The following is a 22660-nucleotide window of genomic DNA, read 5'->3' as shown; positions in this document are numbered from 1 at the left end:
GGGCCCGGGGTTCGCCAGTTCGGATCCTGGGTGCAGACCTAGCACCGCTCATCAAGCCATGCTGTAGCAGCGTCCCACACAGAAGAACGAGAAGAACCTACAACTAGAACATATAACTATGTACTGGGGGACTCTGGAGACAAAAAAGAAAAAAAAAAAGAGGAAGACTGGCAACAGATGTTAGCTGAGAGCCAATCTTCCTCACCAAAAAATATATATATATATACATATATAGAGAAACTGAATAAGGAGAAATAAAACAGACACACAGAGATTTAAAAAATAAAACATTATAAGCAAATATATAATGTTTGAAAACCTAGACAAAGTATGCATTTCTAGAAAAAACACAAAAGTGCCAAAACTGTCACAAGAAGAATCAGAAAATTCGCATAGACCAATAACTATTTAAAACATTAAAAAGATAATTGAAGAGATTTACCCTCATCCTCCTCCCCTAAAGCTCCAAGTTGAGATATTTTTATAAGCTTTCAAGGAACAGACAGTCCCTATTATACAAGTTGTTTTAGAAACCAGAAAAAGAGGGAAAGCTGCCAACTTATTTTATGAGGCTAGAATAACCTCGATGCTACCAGATAAGGAGCCCTCTTTATTTCTCAACATAGATTTGAAAATCCTAGATACAATATTGACTTCTAAAGCCAATAGTATATAATGATCATGATCAAGATGGCTTATCTCAGGAGCATAAGGATTGCTTAACAACAAAAAAATCTACCAATGTAGATCATTTATTGATGGATTAAAGAGAGAAACACATTTATTTTAATAAGTACTTGATAAAGTTCTATATCTGACATTAAAAGCTCTCAACTAAAAGTTAAAGGGAAATTCCTTACTTGGTAAAATCTACACACCAAAAAGCTATAGCAAAGACCATGCTTAATGCAGAAATTCACTCAGTTCAGCAAATATTTATTGAGTATCCTACTATGTACCAAACATTGGTCTATGGGCATAGGATACATCAATGAACAAAACAAAGATCCTGCCTTCATGGAACTTACATCTATTGGAGGGAGACAGATGATAAATAATATATATAATAAACAAATTATACAGTGTATTAGAATTACTAACTACTAAGGAAAAAGAAAATGCTGAGCTTGGTAAGGGGTATCAGGATGTGTGTATGTGTGTGGAGGATGTTTATTTTAAATAAGGTGGTCAAGGTAGGCCAAATTGAGAAGGTAATACTAAGTATTCTCTTTAAGATCCCAAACACATCAAGGATGCCTACTACCACTGACACTGTTTAACATGGTAGAAGAGATCTTTATCAATATTATAATAAAAAGAAACACAAATTGGAATGATTAAAAGGAGGAAATAAAACTTACTATGTGCAGATGACCATTTATACGGAAACACACAATAGAATAAACTGACAAAAATTAGAACAAATGAAGTTCAGCAAGTGAAGAACCCTGTTTAACAAAGTTAGAAAACGTGGGAGAAGACCTTTTCAATGTAAAACCAACAGAGGACTAATATCTAGAACATACAAGGAGCTCCTAAAATTCAAAATAAAAAGAAAAACGGAAAAGTTGGGAAAAAAATATAATCAGAAAATTCACAGAAACTGAAATCCAGATAACTAACAAGAATATGATAAGGTGTTCCAACTCATTGAAAATCAGAGAAATGCAAAGTAAAACAACGGGATACTAAAATACATCCTCAGATTGGCAAAAACTAGAAAGGAGCTGAGAATGCAGAGAAAAGGGAACTCACATGCATTACTGAAAGAAGTAAAACACAGTAGAGCCATTCTGGCAAGCAGTCTGACAGTGCCTAGGGAAATTAAGTATGCATAAACCCTATGACTCTGCAATCCCAATCCTGAGTATGTTCCCAGAGAAATCCCTGCATGGGTCCATAAAAAGACACATATAAGAAAACTTTCAAGTTGGAAGCAATCTAGCTGTCTATTGTGGCAATAAAGAATTGGTTTACAAGGTCACTAGTTCCCCTATTGATAGCAGGAGTCAAAAACTCAAATGCCTAAAGGACCAATGGACATCATTAATGGGTAAAGCTGGTCATATAAAGAGGATAAACTCTCCTCAGCTGTCCAAAACTGCTGGCAGGTGAGACTTGGGACAAGAGTTACCCTAATATCACATTTCTTCAAATATAAAAACTCCACTAATTGAAAGTAACACCCAGGGACCAGCCTGGTGGCACAGCAGTTAAGTCTGCATGTTCTACTTCAGTGTCCCAGGGTTTGTTCGTTCGGATCCCAGGTGTGGACCTACACACCGCTTGTCAAGCCATGCTGTGGTAGGCGTCCCACGTATAAAGTAGAGGAAGATGGGCACAGATGTTAGCTCAGGGCCAGTCTTCCTCAGCAAAAAGAGGAGGATTGGTGGCAGATGTTAGCTCAGGAGTAATATTCCTCAAAAGAAAGAAAGAAAGAAAGAAAGAAACACCCTAATTTTATGTACCATTAAGAAAAGATGCTGCCAATTATATGACACCATCATACTTCAGTAATACAAAAATTTGAAAAAAAAATGCATCCAATGGTGAAATACAGTATTTCTGATTTTTCAGAGAAGCCAGAATTCTGGGTTTTGACATGAAACATGATCATTTGTAAGATATTGGGATTTTTTTTTTTAATTAAAAAACTATGTAGGCCTGTATTTCTGGAGGGCCCTGGAATTCCTAGTTTGCAGCCTCAGCTAGCTTCATCTAATTACTGGTGTTCTGATTCCCTATTTGAAGCTTTTCAATAATTCTCATGGTTCATACTTTCAGAATTATTTAGGGCTGATTCTTTCTTCACCTGAATATAAATCTAGGTTCCAGAACTTTTTATTTCCTTTGGCAGTGGTTTTCAGATAAATATCTGTGTAATAAAGGAAGGAAAGCAGGGGGTTGGGGTGGGGGGAGGAACTACTCTTAAAGAGTGGTGTTTAATCTTGTGGGTGAGACAGGCATGACTTTCTCATCCTTCAATTTCCTGGGTTCAATTTCTGCCCACTTATATAGAATTGGAATCACAAAAAGAAGACAACTAATATACTCATTCTTCATAAACATCCCCATACGGCAGGACAATCACATACTTTGTTAAATAACTTTGACTGGGTCTGTAACCAACCAACAACATCCCTTTTCAAACTACTAGTTGGAACTACTAAGTATGTAAGCAAGAGAGTGCGCACGTTAAGTACGAGTTGCGGAGCATCACTAGGTAAGATCATTACTTCATAAAGAGCTTTGATTGGATAGATCACTCGTAGATTTCAAAGTATTTCTCAAAGTGTGGTGGGGCGCCCTTCAATTTTAGAATCACTTGAGGTGCCTTGTCGAAATGCACATTGCTGAACCCACTCCCCAACGTTTAAAAAATTCGTAATCTGCATTCCAACAAGCTCATACTTGGGCCGACGGCAGTTATATTTATGCACACTGAAATTTGAGAAACACTACCCTAACATATCCTATCAGAGTGGGTTTTACAATGTTACCTTATGACTGCACTTATTCAGAGGGCCACCTGGGCACGTCACAGTTCAGCAATACTGCTGCAGCCGTATTACACTCCTATCATAACCAGCTCCCCTCCATCTCGCCAGCCGGGGACATTACTTCTATGTAAAGAGAGATCCTTATTCATACTCTCCCTTCTATCACCTTTCCCACTCTAATCCGCTTTTTTTTCGAGAATTTCCTGCTCTGTGCCCTCCCTTTTCTCTGCCAGAGTCCCTCCACATTAACCCAACCTCCAATCCGCTCCAGGCCGCCCTCACCGCAGACCACCTCCTGCCAGGGCTTTTCTTTCGCCTCAGGCCTCTGATTCCACGGAGCTGGCGTCCGCTACCGGCTCCCTTCCTCTGCTCGGGTACCCCCCACCCTCAACCCTCCAGTCACCCATTTCCACTTTCAATATCTTCTCAGCTTTGGCTATGGGGCCCGGAGGGTACTCACCATTCCGGCCGTTGCTACTGTCACTGCTCTGGTTGCTAAGGCCTGTCGGGGTCAGTGCGCGTGCGCACTTCTCCGAACTCTCCGAGGACGTCGACCCCGGCAGTGGTCCTATCTCTCCGCCCTCTGGGTGGCGCGAGAGGGGAATTGTGGGACTGCGCGCCGGCCGCCCGGGTCTTCCCGCCCGGCTGCCGCTGGATTCCCGGTGGCTGCGGGTGATGCGCTTGGCTCGATTGCTTAACTGTGCAGAGTCGTCAGGAGATGTGCTTTTACCTACCGAAAGCAATTTCCGCTAATCTGGAGTGGCGTATCTGCCTAAAGTTTAAAACTTTAAAACCTTCCCATAACAATTCCCTCTCCCATAAAAGAACTTTAAAAATTCCCTTCCCATGTAGGTTGCCCTTCCCAACCTTCTCTTGACGGCCTGCTGTTTCACCTGGCTGTGGATTGAGGATACTGGAGCTAAACTCGGCTGAATTTTTTCCGTTACCTTCCCCAGCCCCTCCAGGGAGCCCGAGGCGGCTGAAAGCATGAAATGCTGGTTTTATGTTACATAACCCAGATGTCTTTTTTTTCCCACCACCTGTCAAATTAACCACAAATTGTAAAAATACTGAGTTACTAGGGGTACTGCTGTTTAAAATTGCTACAGCCTTTCTGTAGGGCTGTTGGCAATTTGTATTAAAAGCATTAAAGACTTTTACACCTCTGTGACCCAGCAGTTCCACTTCTAGGACTTCACCCTGAAGAAATCATCAGACAAGTGCACAGAGATACATGTTCAAAGTTTTAATAGCAAAAAGAAAAACAACCTAATGTCAGCAAAAAAGAATTGGTGTTATTGAACATTCAAAGAATGAAATAATATAGTACTTCCATTAAAAGTGTTGCTGATTATGCATCTATTCACAGCAAAGATAGCCATGATATATTAATTTAAAATGGAAGTTACCAAACAAAATAGTTGGTATGATACTCAAAAATTATACATAGCATAAAGAAGGATAAAATCGTCCCATTCACAACAACATGGATGGACATTGAGGGTATCATAAGTGAAATAAGCCAGACAGAGAAAGACAATCTCTGTATGACTCCACTCACATGTGATGTTAAACACGTGGACAAAGAGAACAGATTGGTGGCTACCAGGGGAAAGAAAGGGTTGGGGGTGGGCACAAAGGGTGAAGGGGTGCACCTACAACATGACTGACAATAATGTACAAGTGAAATTTCACAAGGTTGTAAACTATCATAACCTCAATCAAAACAATTATACATAGCACACGCATATATACATAATGTATTTAAAAGGATATTATGAGGGTTTAATGTTTCTTATGGACTGAATTGTGGCCCCTCAAAATTCATATATTGAAGCCCTAACCCCTAATGTGACTGTATTTGGAGACAGGGCCTTTCAGGAGGTGATTATGGTTAAATGAGGCCATAAGAGTGGGGCCCTAATCCAAAGGATTGGTGTCCTTATAAGAAGGGGAACAATGCCAGGAGTGGCGTGCACAGAAGAAAGGCTGTGTGAGGACACAGTGGAAAGGTGGTCATCTGCGAGCCAAGGAGAGAGGCCTCATCAAAAACCAACCCTGTCTGTAGCTTGATCTTGAACTTCCAGCCTCGAGAACTGTGAGAAAATAAATTTCTGTTGTTTAAACCACCCAGTCTGTGGGATTTTGTTAAGGCAGCCCGAGCAGACTAATAGAATGTTCCTTTTGCTTCTCTATTTTCTAATTGTTCTATAATGTGGATGTTTTAAATTTTGAAATAAGAAAGAAATTTCATTTTGAAAAAGGAAATTTAATCACTCATAAAAATAGGAAAAAGTAAAATGTTAATTGAGGAAAATAAAAATGTACGTTCATAACATATCCAACTTTTGTTCTTGTAGTGTTTTTTCAGATCTTTACAACTCCACATCTCTCTGAGCTAGAATGCTTCCTCATCTGCCAAAACCTCTACTAGGTTTGTTGGTATGGCTGTAATGGCAATCTAATCCTAAAACATATCTCATAACCCAGCAGAGTTCCTTTTACTCAAAACCATGGATTACACCATAAGGAACTGGTATTAATGATGAAACATCATGCATAAATCAGTTCTTTTTGCTCACTCACGGCATTACTTTTACTTCCTCCTTGTCATTCCAGTAGTAAACTTTGACCATGAATATGTTTTATTTACGTATAAATAAAACTATTTACCACTGTATGAACTGTTTACCAGTATATAAACAGAAATTTGCTTGTCTCTGCAAATTCACACTATCTGGGTACATTTCTCATCAAGCACATTTTGAGTTTCAGATTCTCAAAGGTTAAAAACACTCACACAGGGGAAAAAAAGAATTATATAACTTAGATCCTTTCTTTGTTCTTTTAAATCCTGCAAAATGACAAAATAGATTCCAAGATCTGTTCATCAGAGAATATGGCATTAGGTCCACTTGCTCTTGTTGCAAGCCTGGGTTAAAGAAAGCTGAGAGAAAGTTTAAAAATATTATTGAAACAGTTTCCCCAAATTCAGAAAATCTAGAAGACCCTTTGAAAAGTATAGGTAAAATAGTGTAAAATAATAGAAAACCAAATATGTTAGGAAATCTTTAATTTTTTTAAAAAGCGGATTTAACAAAAGAGAAGAAAAATCGTCACATTTAACAGATGATTTGAGACTGAGCAAAATAGCTAAAAGTTAAATACCTTAAAATAAAATTAAAAATAAAGGAACTTAAAGCCTAATAGAGTCATTAATTCCTAAGGTTATTTATAGTCAAGAGGTTTATCAGTTCAAATTAGAATGAATATTGTATCAAATTTCAATAGTTGATTTCCCAGATTATGATTTTCATTATAGTTATTTGCTAAAAAGCCAATTTCTACCCTCACTATGTTTTTTGGTCTGTTTTAAAATAAACCTCTTTTAAAAATCTTACATAAATAATCCTCAAAATCAAGAGGTAGTGTGTATGTATATATATATATATAAATATATAAATACATATAAAAAGTATGTATGTATACACATACTTTTTGATGTTAATAATTTGAAATATATTCAATTAAAAAATGTTAATTTAGGGGGATAAAACTATTAATACTACAAATTAGGGTGACAACACTTCATCCTTTGCCAAGAAGAGCCCAAAATATAGTTCTGACTACAAGAGCCACTGATCAACCAAAATCAAAGGCTAGTAATTAATACCTTAATCTTTCCCTTCAAATATGGGGGGGGGGGGGCGGGAAACTAAATTATGATGAGGGCCAGAACTTTTAACACTTTCTAATTCCAAACATTTTTAAAGTTTTGAATTAAAACTCAGAACTTCAACTAAGATTATTTAATAAGTTAAGGCTCATTCACAAATTGTAATTAAATTTTTGGTGGAGGTGGTGGAAGGTAGAAGGGATGAAGTCTGCCTTTCCCTCAGATAGTTAATTACATTGTCTACATGTGTAATTATCAACTTGGGACTAGAAGCTGGAATCTGCCTATTTTTAAATATATTTTTGAAACAAAGCGTGAAGAAAAGTTTTAAAAGTACAAATACAGAGATGAGGGAACTGTAGAGAATGGAAGTGTTTCTCAGTAACTGGTTGCCATTTTTAGAGCACGTATCTTAGGATTTCTAACTTTCTTAAAGATCCTAGAACAGGTGGCAACTAGAGAAAGATCAAAATCTGATGAACAGCAGAAAGGATTCTATGACTTCAGTCTACCACGAATTACCCTCCAAGTCATCGTGTTAGAATTCGCTCCAGCCTCTGACTATTGTAGAAAGTTATCATAGCCCTGTAGTTCCTCATCATAAAACCAGGGGCCTGTATGCATGTATTCACCCCTGTTCAAAACAGTTTTAAAACCTCTGGGACAGACAGAGCAAACTAATTATCATACACCAGTTTTCAAAAACCTTTGGAAGTACAGAAGGTGACAGGGAAGATAGGCAGGAAGGGTGGATAAATGGCAGATTGAAACTGGTTTTCAGTCAGCAATTACCTTGAGTTCAAGCTCAAACAGACAGAACATGGAGGAACATGGACAGGACCAAAGCTACAGGCTCTGATGACTCTGAAGCGAGTATTTTTACTTCTTTTAAAAGCTCGCAGATACCCATGATAAGTCCAGATCTCAGTCGTCGTTTGTCAAAAATAGTCAGTCTATTCTCTGATTTGTTCTGAGCATATTCTAAACTTGACTGTTTAGTTATTAGCCTTTCCCCCACATGCCAAGTGCAAAAACTCCAAGATCTTCCAAGACTCAACCTGAGCAACAGCATGAGCTTTCAGCTGCCCACTTCCCAAAACAGGCACCCCCAAAATGGGATTCAGGGCTACAGAGCAAAAAAGGCTATAAGGTGGTCAGAATTAGGTTGGCTTAAAAAAGTGAAATTTGTCTTCTCATGCTCTGTGAGGTGCTTCACAGCCATGTCAGCACAAAACAGAGCTCTTCCAAAGCCTGTTGTCCTCTCCAATGATAAAATGGAAATGGGCACTAGCTTTTTCGAGGGGGATGTGGTTTTCCTGGTAGGCTGGAGCCAAGGGTCCTCCAGCGCTTCATTAACATCATATACTCCTGAATCGATGGCAGCGATTTTGTCTAGGTTAAAAGGCAGTCCTGTCAGGATTAAGCTACCATAAGTAAGGGCAGTGGCTGTGTTAGAGACGCAGCCATTGATGATCACAACTGCAGCTGTATTAGGGAGAAAGCTAATGGTGGAAAATGCCAACTCTGCCCCTTTTCTAGAACCAATCACTTCACTGTTTGACCCTTTGACCTGAAGACTGAAGAAAAAGACAAACAAGGAGAAAGAGAGAGAAAAAAAAGAAAGTATGCTTGTTAGTGGGGTCACAAAGCCCTCAATAAAGAAAAGCCTTTTGTGTATTCATCAGATAGCTTATTTATTTATTTATCCACTCATTCATTAATTCATTCAACAGGTATTTGTTATAGATATTTTCCAACCCATTAGTACCACTTTCTTTATTCACTCTCTCCTGGCCCTAATGAGTTTATTTTAAACACATCTCTCTCCCATCCCACTCACCTTTGGGTGACTTTGCACAAATTTAGCTGCCTCCTCAAAGTAATCTAAATTTAAGTCCTTCGTGATTGGAGGCAGATCTTCACAGCAAAAAAATGGCAACCTCAGAGTAGCAAAACCTCAAGAAGCCAAGAGACTTGCTCAAGATTCATTTAATCCTCCATCGCTAAACATATCAGTCAAACCAGGAAAAGGGCCATCTATAAATGAGGAAAGGAGATTAATCTTGGGTTAGATGACAGAACATTAAATGGACTATGATAGCTAACATTTACTAAATAAAATTCTAATTGTGTAATTTGTCTTTTTTCTTTTTTAAACATCTGCCTATTTGCTTTGAAAGGAAAGCATCTGTTTTGGTTGAAATGGGTTTATTGTTGTGGCTGAAATAGACACTTGTTTGGGCTATTTTGAAGCTATAAATGTAAAAATATTTTACATTTTTTCCCCCCATGAGAAAATCACTGGGAAATGGAAAAAAAATCATAAAAATTAGGGGCCAGTCGGGTGGCATAGTGGTTAAGTTTGCACACTCTGCTTCGGTGGCCTGGGGTTCACCAATTCAGATCCTGGGCGCGGACCTACATGCTGCTCATCAAGCCATGCTGTGGTGGCATCTCACATAGGAGAACTAGAAGGACTTACAACTAGGATATACAACTACGTACTAGGGCTTTGGGGAGAGAAAAAAGAAGAGGAAGATTGGCAACAGATGTTAATCTTCCTCACCGAAAAAAAAGGAAAATCATAAAAATTAGCACCAAAGATGTGGAAAGCGTTTTGGTTTGAAGTGTAAGTCCTGATAAATCTAAGCAAATAGTTCTACAGTTTTTGAGTTATGAAAGTATAATATCTCATTTAAAAAAAAAAGACATCCAACTTTAAAGGGCCTTTTGACTTCTCAATGAACTCAAGATACAGTCAGAATCACCAAACTCCATAAGTAAACAAGGTTTAAACGTTTTTTTGTTTTTGTGAGGAAGATTCGCCCTGAGCTAACGTCTGTGCCAACCTTCCTCTATTTTGTATGGGGGAGAACTCCAGAGCATGGCTGATGAGTGGAGTAGGTCCACGCCCAAGATCCGTATCTGCAAACCCCAGCCGTCCAAGCAGAGTACGTGGAAATTTAACCCCTCACCACGGGGGCGGCCCCTCAACTATTTTAAAGATTTTCTTTTTCTCCCTAAAGCCCGCCCCCCCCCATACATAGTTGTATATTTTTAGTTGTGGGTCCTTCTAGTTGTGGCATGTGGGATGCTGCCTCTGCATGGCCTGATGAGCAGTGCTGGTCTGTGCCAAGGATGCACACTGGCAAAACCCTGGGCAACCGAAGCAGAGTGTGTGAACTTAACCACTCGGCCACGGGGCCAGCCCCCCCGCCCCCACCGCCCCAACTATTTTAAAAGTCTAATGTAGGTGTAATATAAAGTGAACAATATATATGAAAAGGCAGTAAAATGTCAAACTAATATCCTCCCAATGTTGGTCTGTTATTTCTTTCAAAATTCCTATTGGAGATTGTATTATTCATTCATCATTTCAAGAGAAGAATTTCTCAGCCAGTTGCCTCCCAGTATTTTTCAGATATATGCCTCTGTGTTATTCAAACTAAAAGTGCCAGATAAATCTGTAAGAACAGAATAAGAGGCAAGAACATTAGGATAGAAATCAAACTGAGAGATCTAAAATTCCAGTACGAGAGGCCATTTCTAAGTTTTCAAATCTAGAAACAAGCTAGGGCACATTTAGCTACCCAAGTGAAAGCTGAGGTGTACATATTAAGGCAGTGACTTTTACAAAGTGGTTTTCTTAACATTCAGATATCTCAGCACATCTTGATCTGCTCTTTTTATTTTTATTTATTTACTTTTTGAGGAAGATTAGCCCTGAGGTAACATCTGTTGCCAATCCTCTTTTTGCTGAGGAAGACTGGCCCTGAGCTAACATCCATGTTCATCTTCCTCTACTTTATATGTGGGACGCCTGCCACAGCATGGCTTGCCAAGTGGTGCCATGCCCGAACCTGGGATCCGGGCCAGCGAACCCAGGGCCACAGAAGCGGAACGTGTGCACTTAACCGCTGCACCACCAGGCCGGCCCCTTCTCTTTTTAAAATTAGATAAATCTTAAGCATTTCTGGAGTCAAGATTAGTTCCAGAAAGCCTAAAGCAAACCGTGAAAAAGATATACAGAGCCTCAAATCATTCCAGCAATAGAGTTTTCAACCACAGGCTTCAACATACTAGCCTGATTACCACATTAAAATAACTGAGAATTTGTTTATCTTGTTTCAGTTTAGTAATTTAATTCCCAGTATGGAAATTTGCTAGGATCTTACCGACCAGCTCCAAAATAAATAAATAAATAAATAAGCCCCTCCTCCTAGATACAAAAATGTTTTAACTCTCATTTAAAAGATTCTTAGTTGTTCCTAAGGAGGGTGAGAGTAGGGGACAAGCCAGACCGACTTTTAAAAATAAAAAACCTAATTATTTCACTCACTGATTCACTCACTCAGCCTGTTTATGGAGTTCCCAAAAGAAGGTCAGTTTGGAGCTCAAAGAGTTTGACTGCATCCTGATTTTAGCATCACCTGGCTGTGTGATTTGGTTAAAAACACGTTAGGCCTCTGGTTTCCCCATTTACAAAGGAAGTTGTTCTTTGATCCATGAAATGTGCAACAGAACATCATCAAGCTGAAGGCGTCCACGGCATTAGAGTATGTCAGACAACAACAAAAAGGTCATCTTTATCCTAACATGAAGCCAGGGTAAGAGTGAACAATATAATAGGACTTCAGTCACTTTGTGGCTTGAACAGATATCAGTGCAAGATAGATTTGTATGCAGTATTCTCGCCATTTTCATAAGAAATAACAGGAAAAGTTAAATTGACACAAAGCCCTGCCTAGTAGAGGTAAGCAAAGCAGCGCTAATGCTAGAAACTGGACAGCAATTTTAGCCTTAGGATAGTACACCTGCAAGGTGTAGCTCTCAAGGAACAGCGTCTGCAGCACTAGGAGTTTGGAGAATGGGCTTTTGGCAGAAGAGAGGTACCGGAGCAGATGAAATTTAAATCCCAACCACCGCTTTAGGGGAATGAATGTCCCACCTGGTGTCTAGGCGACAAAATAAAGGAATTAGGCCCTAGCTTTGTTTTCAGATGACAAATTAGCTAGCAGAGCAAGCCAGCTTTCTAAATCAATTCCCTAAATCCACTGCAAGGCCCTCTGCGGAAAGACCTCGCGCATCCCGGTGGCAGCAGGAAGGCGCACCGCAGGCGGCTGGCTCGGGGCCCAGAGAACCAGCGGGGCACCTGGGCGGGGCCAGCGCCGGGCCCCGGGCACTGCCGGTTGCCGGCGCGGTGGACTGTCACCTCCCTTTTGAGGGGGGTTCTCATCACGCCCTCGGCCTCTGGCTGAGGCAGGGATCCTTCGAGCCAGCCGGCGTGAGGCTGCACGCCCGTGACGTCGCCGCCCAGAGCCCGGGCCCTGGCAGGTTCAGCCCTCCGCCGTCCGCCTCGTGCGGGGCGAGTGAATGGAGGCGGCGGCCTCGGCAGCTGACGCCGCAGGGTCACCGCTCCCGGGGGCCTAAGCTCTCCACTTTACTATCCAGGAGCTCGCCGGCCAGCCCAGTCTTGGGTGTGACAGCCAGGGTCGCGGCCTTTGGGGAAGCAAGGGACGATGTGGACATCGACCTCGGAGCTGGAAGGGCATCCCGGGGGTTCAGAGCGCGGCCCAGGCTGCCCGCCACGTGGCACCGGCCTCTTCGAGGCTTTGACCCCAGCCAGAGACAAGGCCTGTCGCACGCCGGACGGAGGGTCCGCGGTCGGGGGCGGGCCCCGCTGGGCAGGCCAGGGCCGGGAGCAGCGCCGCGGGCAAGAGGACCTGGGCTGGTCCCTGCGGCGCCACTCAGCAAAGGGCTGCAGGAAGGGGCGACTTAGGAGGGCCCGGGTCGTTCGTGCTTTTAGAAGTCCGGCGATGGGACCGCCGGAGAGACGCAGGAACTCCTCCCACACCTACCCCTCGACGTAACGAGAATGAGAAATTAATGATTTCCGACAGAAAATGCTGGCGGGTCGCCTTCTCTAAAACCCCTGACTGGCCACCAGGGGATACGGTTCCCTAAGCCTGGTCATAGGAGGCTACGTGTACTAGGCTCCTGCCGAATTCCTTTTCTTGCTTGAAATTATTTTTGCCCGGGATTAAGAAAGACTGTCAAGGTTAAAGTTTAAGCGTTTCAGATGAGGCAGCGCTACAGATGTATACACTGGAAATAATCTCTATTGTCCTGTGGCCTGGCACAAGTATTAAAAATGTTTATTTTCACACATGGAGGAAAAAAGCTTACAATATATGACATTTATTTATTTATTTATTTTTAAAAAGAGAAAAGGCATTGAACTCAAAACCATAATTTTTTTCATTCATACAAATATATGCATGTACATGCACACAAAATAGTTGTGGTATACTTGGTATACTTCAAGTTGGTAACAGTAATTACCCTGGGAGAAGACTGAATAATAAATTAAAAAGACCTTTTATTTTATCTGTATTACTTGAATCTTTTACAATGAAGAATGTATTGATATTTGTAATTTAAAATTTTTCTGCTATAGAATTCCATCTTAATTAAAATGCATATGTAAGGTGAGGTTAATTATCCCAAGTGAAAACATTCTATTAAACTGCTCTGTCAAGAAAGAAGGGTGTATATATAAATCTTGAATTTTTTAAAACAATCTCATTTTCAAATATCTTATCCCACATACCCCATAAATAAGATCATAATTGTCATGTATCCTGATTTGTGAATCGAAAATATTTGCCGCTGAAACCATATGCTCACTAGACCAAGAATTTCTGGTTTTAGAGCCTTTTAACAATCCTGTTGTCTTTGAAAAGTACTTGTTAAGGTCCCTCTCTCTTTGGAGAATATATACATATATGCCTGACCCCCAGTTTTAGAAAAAGAACTCAAGTAATCTTGACTTCTGCCCCCAAATCCATCATTATAGTGGCTGTGAATATTGGATTTTGTGCATATCTGCTTGTTACCACTTGAAGAAACAGAAGGCCTTCTACAAGATTTCTTCTTCCCAGTCTTCAAAGACCATTTAAAATGAATGTACATAATAGGTTAGTTATACTTTGAAATAAGAAGTCTTTGTGTTTTTAGCTGGCTGAAATATGTAATAGGTTTATACAGATATTTTTTAAATGCTCAGTTGACGAAAACATCTATTTGCTTTCAAAATTCTCTATTGGCCTTTCTTACCCTGTGGGAAGTACATTGAAGGTTATTAGGTGGACAAAGAAAAGAACAATGGGCTGAATTTCATTATATTTTCTGATTTGTTTTCCGTTGTTTTCTTTTTTAAAAGTGTCTCCAATTAAATTTTTTTTAGGCTTCAACTGCTTTGAGCCACTAAGCTTCAAGGAAAAATTACTGGCAGCCATTAAAAAAAAATCAATATGTTAAAAATAGTTCCTTATTTTTTTATCATTTTAAATGTGAACTCTCCAATTTGGTTTATGGAGCCTCCATTATGTGACCCTAATTTACCCTTAACTTTCCAGTAACCCTCTTCATGCAGCTCTGCACAAGAGGAGCATGTCTCTTCTGGCTAGAAGGCAGTAGAGCCCATGGTCAATGAAGGCCATAGGCTTTGGAGTTTGGACTGACCCAGTTCTCCCATCAACCAGGTATATGTCTTAACCTTCCCGGTCTCAATTTCCTCATCTGAAATAAGAGCTAATATTTGAGAGTTTAAATAATGTAAGTGCTTTACTTGGATTATCTAATTTAATCACAACAGTGCAATGAGGTAGTTTCTATTATCACTATTATTATTATCCCTGCTTTAGAGATGAGGAAATAAAGGCATAGAGAGGTTAATAACTTACCCAAGTTCATACAGTGAGTGGTAGAGTCTGGGATTTACATCTGTAGACACATCCTTGAGGATACACTACCTTTTATGTCACTTAATGTTTCTTAGTGGGAGAAATTGATTTCTAAGCTTTGCTTTTATGAATGCTGTAAATTTTGTGTAACTGATTGGGTTTACTTCTTTCCATAAACCACTAGAAAACATAAGACTGAATGAGTGGCCCAATTAAGGCGAGTATATAGGACTTCATAATAAGCACTATTGTATTAGCCTCATTTCTGGCTCCATTTTATGGATACCTTTTCTCTTTCTCCCTGTGAATTCACATTTACTATATTTTATGTAGCTTTGTAACAACCTGAAATTCTTTTTGAAATCTTAGAGACAGGTGGCTACATATAGTCAACTTTGAGGGGAAAGTGACCAAATATCTCTAGTCAGTGCAGGTCATTTCTAGGCTACTTTATCAGTAAGAGGAAATGGAGTTGTAGGGCTGTCCCTACACCTAGTGCTTTAGTACAGAGATGTTTAGTCATCATCCTCATGCTTAGCTTCTGATGCTCTCTTTTTGGCTCTCTTCTCTCACCCTCCCAGCTGCTTTCCTTATAACTTCATCCTGTGATTCCCCCATCCCAAAGGCATCTCAAGGGTAGCAGGATCATCTGGGAGTGAGTTAAAGGAGAGGCTCCAAGAATTCCCATCATAGAAAATTATACTACATAGTGAATAACTACATTTGACACATATTTTTGACAATTGATCAAAATTAAGTTACTTCTAAGGAATCCTTCTTTTCATTAGTTAATGTCTAATGAGCATTTGCTTGGATACTTAAATTGGTGAAAGATTTTATATGTGCCCAGCAAACCACGTGATGTGTCTTCCACTCAAGGAAGACCCTCTTTTCTTGTCTCTTATGACTCTAGATAGTGCTCAGTGCATTGCAATGGGTTGAAGCAGACCGATCCCAGTCCTTCCCAGTAGAAAGGTAATAGGAGCAGATGGTGTTGGAGGAAGTCTGATTTGGCAGGCATAACATGACATCCAAAGATTACGGCAGTGGCCCATAGGGCATAGTCCAGAAAATCTGTTGCCACCAAGGCGTTCCTCTAGGCAGGCAAGATTGAGAATTCAGGCAGACAGTAAATATAGAGGAAGTATATCAACAATATATGTCAATATACTGTTTTGCTTACAACACATTTTGTCATAAAGGATTCAACTTTACTTTGTATGTATTCAGGAATGTGTACTGGCAAGAATGAACCAGAGCCCACTCCTTAAGGGACTCAAATAGGCAGGTTCCCAAGGTTCAGACATGGTCAGTTAGGGCCCAAAGGGGATCTGGGAGTCTTAGCAAAACAGGAGCTCAGTCCTCAGAACCAGAACACAAGGCCAAAGCTAGGCCAGCAATTGAGAGTTGGGCAAGCACTTCTTACATTTATCCTGCTTAAAGTTCAGGTTGGTCCTACAGATAAGATAAGGGTTAAACCTACACACTGGGTAAAGTTCAGGGGAGAGAGGGGTGGACCCAGCAGTGAAGAAAGGAGGGTTGCAAAGGCTGAGAATCCAGTAGGACTGACAAGGAAGCCAAGATAGTTCCTTTGTTACAAAAAGGTTCCCAGGTGCTCGGGAAAACCCAATAGATGTTGTATGAATAGGATTTTTGTTAGTAGTATCTGGTCTATGATTATAATGTTATATTTTGCTGGGCTTGACAGATTTTTTACCATTGAGATGTTTATGGAAGAAAGTTTGAATTTGCTGCCAGGCATCTACCTGTGCCCTTGAATGAGCCTTTGGCTCACCTCCATAGAATATTGCTTGGCCTAACAATGCATGCACAGAGGCTCTAGAAGGAGGAAAATAAGGTGGGTCAATACAGTGACCAGTACCTGGATAGTAGATTATCTGGGGTTTGTCTTTCCCATGGGCTTGTAACCGTTCAGAGGCTATACGAGCGTAGCATTCACTCTTCCAGTTATGATCATCCATGCCAACAATAAACAGGAAGGGCCCCTGGGCCTTTTCCAATGGAATAAGACTTTGGTGGTTGGGTTCCTCCAGTGGATTGTTCCAAATATCCATGAAATCCAAAAGGCCTGATTCAGTGATCGCATGTTTTCCTGGGTCATTGCTGAGATTAGGAATAATCATACCCTTGTAATGCAGAGGAGCTATTGTGTTGGCCACACAGGCATTGATAAGTACAGTGGCTGTGATGTTCTTTAGGAAAGAGGCCATTGAGAGACACAGATCACCTCCTTTGGAGAAGCCAAGAAGCCCAACACTAGGTCCTTTCACCTGATGAAGAGAGAGAGAGAACAAGCCTAGAATTCATAAATGGAGGACATACACGAAGATTTTACATTATCTAGGTAGCTTTCTCAAATATCATTTGCTTTCCTTCCTTATGCAACAACCTATAAAGTTCAAGTGTCTTCTAATAAGCAAATCAATTGATATCCTAGTACACAGGCCCTCCACTAATATTTATGGCTTAGGTCAAGAGTACACACAGAGGCCCTTATACCCTATACTTAAATTTTGAAAAGTTATAAATCAAATGAACAAAGTGTTAAATAAAATACATTCTTTTCTCCTACCTTGATAAATATACCTCCATAACAATTTATAAGGTCAGGCTCAAATGTAAAATCTTGGAACTCCTTGGAGTTCTGTGCTGGAACATGGCATAGGGAAGAGCCAACCCCTGGCTCTAGTCCCTGGTCCCTAGCCCACCTCCTTCTCTTCCCATCTCTTGGCTCCATCATGCACCTTGAGGGGACTCTCACACTTGTGTGTGGACACCTAGACAATATGTTTAAGGCCTAGGTGTATTCACATTGCTGGACCCAGGGAAGAGGCATAGGGCCTGGAAGCAGGATCAGTGCTGTTCAGCAGAATATTCTGGGGTTCCAGATGCTAAGGGCGTGGTTGGGGGGCACATGGGTTTTTGGTGGACACATTCCCTTGGTCCCTCGGATTCCTCACCCTATGAATGGAGATGCAGCCAAAGGAAGGCCAGAGTGTGGCCTAAAACAAGAGGCCCAGGCCAGAAGCCCCTCTTGCCTAGGTCTAAGGGTGGAACTGACCTTATATATTGGTCTCTTCTTTTCCCCAGGGCCTTATCTCCCGTAAATAAACCAATCATCACAATTCAAGATCATCTAGATTTTAGCAGCTCTGCTAAGAGACCAGCCCCTGAATTCTAACAGAGTTAGACGATCCTACAGACCTTGCAGAACATCTTACTCCTTAACATTAGAACGTTTGGGTCTTTTTAAGTCCAGATAGGAGCATAGAGTATGTATTCCATTTATAAACATGCCAAAATATTTTAATTAATTTTTTCCAGTCTCAGATAAGAACTTCCTCCATAAAACTACAATACCGTTATCACACTTAACAAAATTAATGATTCCTTAACATCATCAAATATATAGTCCCTATTCAAATGTCACCAATTGTCTCAAAAATGTTTCTTTATAGTCAAACTTTTTCTTGTATGTAATTACATTAATCTTATAAATGAGAAAAACAGAGAGAGCAATTGCCTTATTCAGGATTATAAGGCCACTTGGTGGTAGATGCAGAACCAGAATTTAAGGGTAGTAACTTTTTAGTCCAGCTCTTTGAATTATGGTTTAGAATTAAAGGGAACTAAACAGGTGAGTCTTGAGGGATTGGCGAGAGATGGGTAGAAATGAAAATATAATACTAGTAACGTTTGAAGGAGCCTTTGTGTCTCATGGCATACTTCCAGCCCCTGGCGTCCTGGTAGGGCTTTTAGATCCAGCCCTGTGTCCACTCCAACCCCTCTCCTCTGCGTTCAGGCCAGAACCCACCTTTGGATGCTGCAGCATGAAGTGCACGGCTTCTTCAAAGTACTCCAGGTGCACATCATTTAAATATTCAGGGAGGTCTTCAAATCTGAAATACGCCAGAGCAAGCACAGCAAAACCATGTCCAGCCAGGAGGCTGGCCCTGTATTCACAAAGGCCACCACCAGTTCCAAACAAATCAATGATCCCAGAGAAGGGCCCTGTGCCTGGAAAGCACCACATATCATAAGGAGCTTTAGACTTTCAAAATACACTCTTGGGGTTCAGATTTTGGCAGTCAGCAAAGAGAAATTTTTGAAGCAAGGAAGGCTAGGGCTGGGCGGGTTGGTGGAAGAAGGACTCTGTTTACTCTGCCCCCCCCCCCCTTTTTTTTTAGTAACCTTCGAGGAGAAGGGAGGAGGAACAAAATACCTTATTTTCTCCAGAATTTTTCATAAATTTTCAAAAAACAATAATATAAATAAACCAAATTAGAAATAACATATGATGATGAGATGTACATTTTCCACAAAATTTTCCTGAAAAAAAATTTGATTTGAGAATGCTTTGAGAGCTGTCACGCACTCTACTATATAGGGGATTATTAGAACATACTCTCCACTTCAGAGCACCCTCTGCTCCAGCCTTAAAGAACACCAACCCTAAGTGTGCCATGTTCTCTTTGGCCCCTGAAAATGGGATATACTGTTCTCCTCCCCTCTCCACCTTTATTGACCTGGTTGACTCCCCATTCTTCAAATCTAAGTTTAGATCCCCCTTCCTGGAAGCCTTCCCAGATCCCCACCAAGGCTGAGTTGCCTTAGATAGTCTTCTCAATGTTCCCACCAGCACCCTAGGCTGTACTTCCGCAGACACAGCACTTACCACACTGATAGGTACCAGTATAGTTGCCTATATCCTCTATTAGGCTGTAAGTACAGTGAGGCCCATGTCTGATTTTGCTAGCTACTGCATCCCAGTATGTAGCACAGTCCTTGACTTAACGCACATTTGTTAAAGGATTGAACCCAGCTACATTATTTACAAGAGACTTGGAGATAGAAAACAATGAATTTTAAGTGGACCACATAGTAGACACTGAAATAGTTACAAGATTGACTTGACTGGAATATCACATACCATAGCTAGGAGGTGAAAGATATTTTTTTTAAAGAAAGTTTTTAGGAGATTCTTAGTGAAAGAGTCAGTATGATTTATCGAGCTCCTTACTCTATGCCTGTGAAGCCTCTAGGAATACAGAGATGGGTAAGACCCAATTCCAGCCCCAGGAGTTCACAGTTGAGTGAGCATCCACTAGTTAAGGTTGTGAATTGTAGAAGAGCTATAAGACTACAGCAGGGCTTCTTGTATTGGAGAATAATAATCACAGAATTGAGTTTAGGGATTCTGTGAGCTCTGGAAACTCCAGCTTCTATATAGTACAGGTTTCAGTCAAGAATCTGGTTGGAAGCGGGGGGTCAGGGGTCTCGTTCCCAGGCCACTTTTACATAGCAAAACCCCTTGTTTTAACTTTAGGGTTTCTCCACCTGTGCACTACAGACGTTTGAATAAGATATTTCTTTGATGTGGGGCTGTCCTGTGCACTATAGATGTTTAGCAGCATCTCTGGCCTCTATCCACTAGATGCCAATACCCTCCCACCCCCCCCCCCCAGTTGTGACAACCAAAAATATATCCAGATACTGCCAAATGTCCCCTGGAGTGGGGGGAGATCATCCCAGGTTGAGAACCACTGACAGACTGTTTATGGTAGGGGGAGAGCGGACCATCAGAGAGGTTTTTGTTTGTTTTGTAGGATTATGGGGCACTGCCTCTGTCTGTGGATTTTAGCCTCCTTGGAAATTGACGTGAAAGGAGGCAAAAATCACTCTTGCACAACAGCCGAAGTCATTACCTACTATTGGTATCTGAAACATAGTCACACGGCTGGCACAGAGTGGCTCTCAATAAATGCACTTTTAGTATAGTTATGGGAGTGACAATGCCTCCAGGAAGTAACCTGAAACTTAAAAGAAGAAAAACTTCTCCCCAGAATCCATAATAGAATCTACAGCGCGGTGACCACTTTAGGAAAGTTCCACAACCATGTGGGTTCCCGGGACAGGCAAGGGGTCGCCCAGGGTCTTGGGACTCCACTGGTCTCTCCAGAACAGCCTGGAAAGGGAGCGGCTCACCTGGCGGCAGGAAGAGCGTGCCGCGCACCCGGCCCGCGCGCACCGGCTCCCGCCGCACCCCGGGCCCCAGGAAGGCGCGCTCGTGCACCGCCCGGCCCAGCAGCCGCCCGGCCTCGGGCTCGTGGCCGTCGAGCACCTCCAGCTGCACGGCGAACGGCGTCTGCACGTCCCGCTTCACCAGCCGCAGCAGGGGCTTCTCGGGCTCCAGGGCCCAGAGGAGCCCCATGGGCTCGAGCCCCGCGAAGCTGCCGCCCAGCGCGGGCGCGCGCTCCAGGTCCAGCTGGCCCGTGGCGTCGGCGCGGTAGCGCGCGTGGGCCCGGAAGAGCGCGCCCTTCTCGTCGCGCAGGGACGCGCGCAGCGTGACCGGCTGCCCCGGGGCCAGGCCGCGCACGGCGATGCGCACGGGCTCGTCCCAGAGGCAGCGGCCCGCGGGCTCCACGGTCACCGTCGCCGCCATGCGGATCTGCGCCGGAAAGGGGCGGCCTGGCTCGGAGGAGTCACGGGTTGGCGGGGCGTCTCTCCACCCCGCTGGGAAGCAGGCGCAGTTGGAACCTTTGTCCTTACTCCGTTTGGGCGGGCAGGAGACACTCTCTAAGCTGCTGTGTGAGATCGCCTAGAGTGGGGGCCAATCCCCTCGCGCCTGAGTGGGAGAAAGTGTCTGCCAAGATCAGAGTTAATTACTAATCCTGCAATCCACTGTGCCGAGTGTCGAAACAGAGGTACAGCGACTGTTGAGAGCTAGTGGATTGGGAAACATACTGGCAGTTCCAAGAATCTGGAGTTTTAAAAATCATCCCAGGTAGTTGTAATTCGGGTGATCAGTGGAAAAACATAGTCCTAATCCCTTTCTCATCCCCCAATCCTTTAACAAGCCTTTTTCTTAGAACTAAGGCTACCTGGAATGTCTTCCAGAGCATGTAGATGTTTATGCAGTGAAACTTAACTGGTTTCCAGTCTGACCCTGCTCTTTAATAGCATGGTGATCCTTGGCAAGGCACATAATGAAGCCTCTGAAACCAGATTCCTTATCTGTAAAAGGCTTATTGTGATGATTACATAGGTTAACATATGTGAACACACCACACTGATAGACCTAAAGCAGGTGCTCAGAGTTTTGGTCCTTGTAGGGGCTTTAGCTGGCGTGCGCCTTTAAAAACCATGTGTCTTTGAGGCTCCTTGTTTGGGCTACACCAGCACTCACAATGATAACAGTCCCGGGCTTGGCCAACCCAGCTGGTTTCTCGTGAGAGAGTTAGCACCAAGACCCTCGGGTCTGAGGGAACACGGAGGCCCGGGGCGGGGGAGGGGTGGCGCTCTGATCCTTGGACTGTGGGTCATACAGGGGCGGTCCCGCTTGGCACACTTGCAGCCTTTGTTCCTCTGCCTACTTAAGCAACCTTCTCTCAGGGTGGTAGCTTGTGGTCGTTGCTGTCCAGCCGGCCTCCACTGGACCTTCCCTCTAAGTAACTCCCAATAAACCTATATGTCCTTTTCTCTGTCTCCGGGTCTTTTCTTTGGTCTCTCGGGAGCCTATCCCACACTGCTCACCCAGATGGGCTTGTGGAGAACAGTCCTTAACTCTCGGATCTGGCCACCACAGTGTCCGTGTTGAGTTGTATCAGAATTGTGGCAGGAAACAAGTGGCGCTTTCAAACTGGGCAATTTGAGGAGAGTTTCATAAGGGACTGTTTGCAAAGGTATGGGCAAGGTTAAATAAAAAAGCCAACAAGGTT

General features: G+C 42.2%; 2 protein-coding genes across 4 annotated transcripts in view; both read right to left on the bottom strand.

The window, feature by feature from the left end:
* DNAL1 (dynein axonemal light chain 1) overlaps positions 1 to 4060 on the bottom strand; it is a 36232-nt gene extending 32172 nt beyond the window's left edge. Inside the window, exon 1 of the mRNA XM_046647500.1 lies at positions 3961 to 4060. Within this exon, the coding sequence (XP_046503456.1) occupies positions 3961 to 3963 (3 nt within the window). The 5' untranslated portion in view covers positions 3964 to 4060. The remainder of the gene's footprint in view (positions 1 to 3960) is intronic.
* Positions 4061 to 8899: 4839 nt separating this feature from the next.
* ACOT6 (acyl-CoA thioesterase 6) lies at positions 8900 to 21546 on the bottom strand. 3 transcript variants are annotated; one of them, XM_046647521.1, is made up of 4 exons: positions 20928 to 21546; positions 18757 to 18959; positions 16804 to 17212; positions 8900 to 9213 (listed from the first exon to the last, which is right to left on the bottom strand). In XM_046647521.1, exons 1-4 carry the CDS (start codon positions 21382 to 21384, stop codon positions 9155 to 9157), a joined length of 1128 nt encoding a protein of 375 aa, XP_046503477.1. In that variant the 5' UTR covers positions 21385 to 21546; the 3' UTR covers positions 8900 to 9154. The 3 variants fall into 3 exon arrangements, with proteins under 3 accessions (XP_046503477.1, XP_046503476.1, XP_046503475.1); XM_046647520.1 differs by lacking the exon at positions 8900 to 9213 and adding an exon at positions 13328 to 16017; XM_046647519.1 differs by lacking the exon at positions 8900 to 9213 and having other exon boundaries at positions 16587 to 17212.
* Between the last annotated feature and the right edge of the window lie 1114 nt (positions 21547 to 22660).

This window comes from Equus quagga, chromosome 20, assembly GCF_021613505.1.
Source record: "Equus quagga isolate Etosha38 chromosome 20, UCLA_HA_Equagga_1.0, whole genome shotgun sequence".
NCBI classification, from domain to species: domain Eukaryota; kingdom Metazoa; phylum Chordata; class Mammalia; order Perissodactyla; family Equidae; genus Equus; species Equus quagga.
The sequence above is the reverse complement of the archived record's forward strand: the minus strand, read 5'-3'. Positions and strand labels throughout refer to the sequence as shown.

Coding starts and splice junctions, on each gene's coding strand:
- ACOT6 (XM_046647519.1), bottom strand. CDS start 21,384: ATGGCGGCGACGGTGACCGTGGAGCCCGCGGGCCGCTGCCTCTGGGAC. Junction 18,960..20,927: donor CACGCTCTTCCTGCCGCCAG/GTGAGCCGCTCC, acceptor GGTGCTTTCCAG/GCACAGGGCCCTTCTCTGGG. Junction 17,213..18,756: donor TCATGCTGCAGCATCCAAAG/GTGGGTTCTGGC, acceptor TCTCTTCATCAG/GTGAAAGGACCTAGTGTTGG.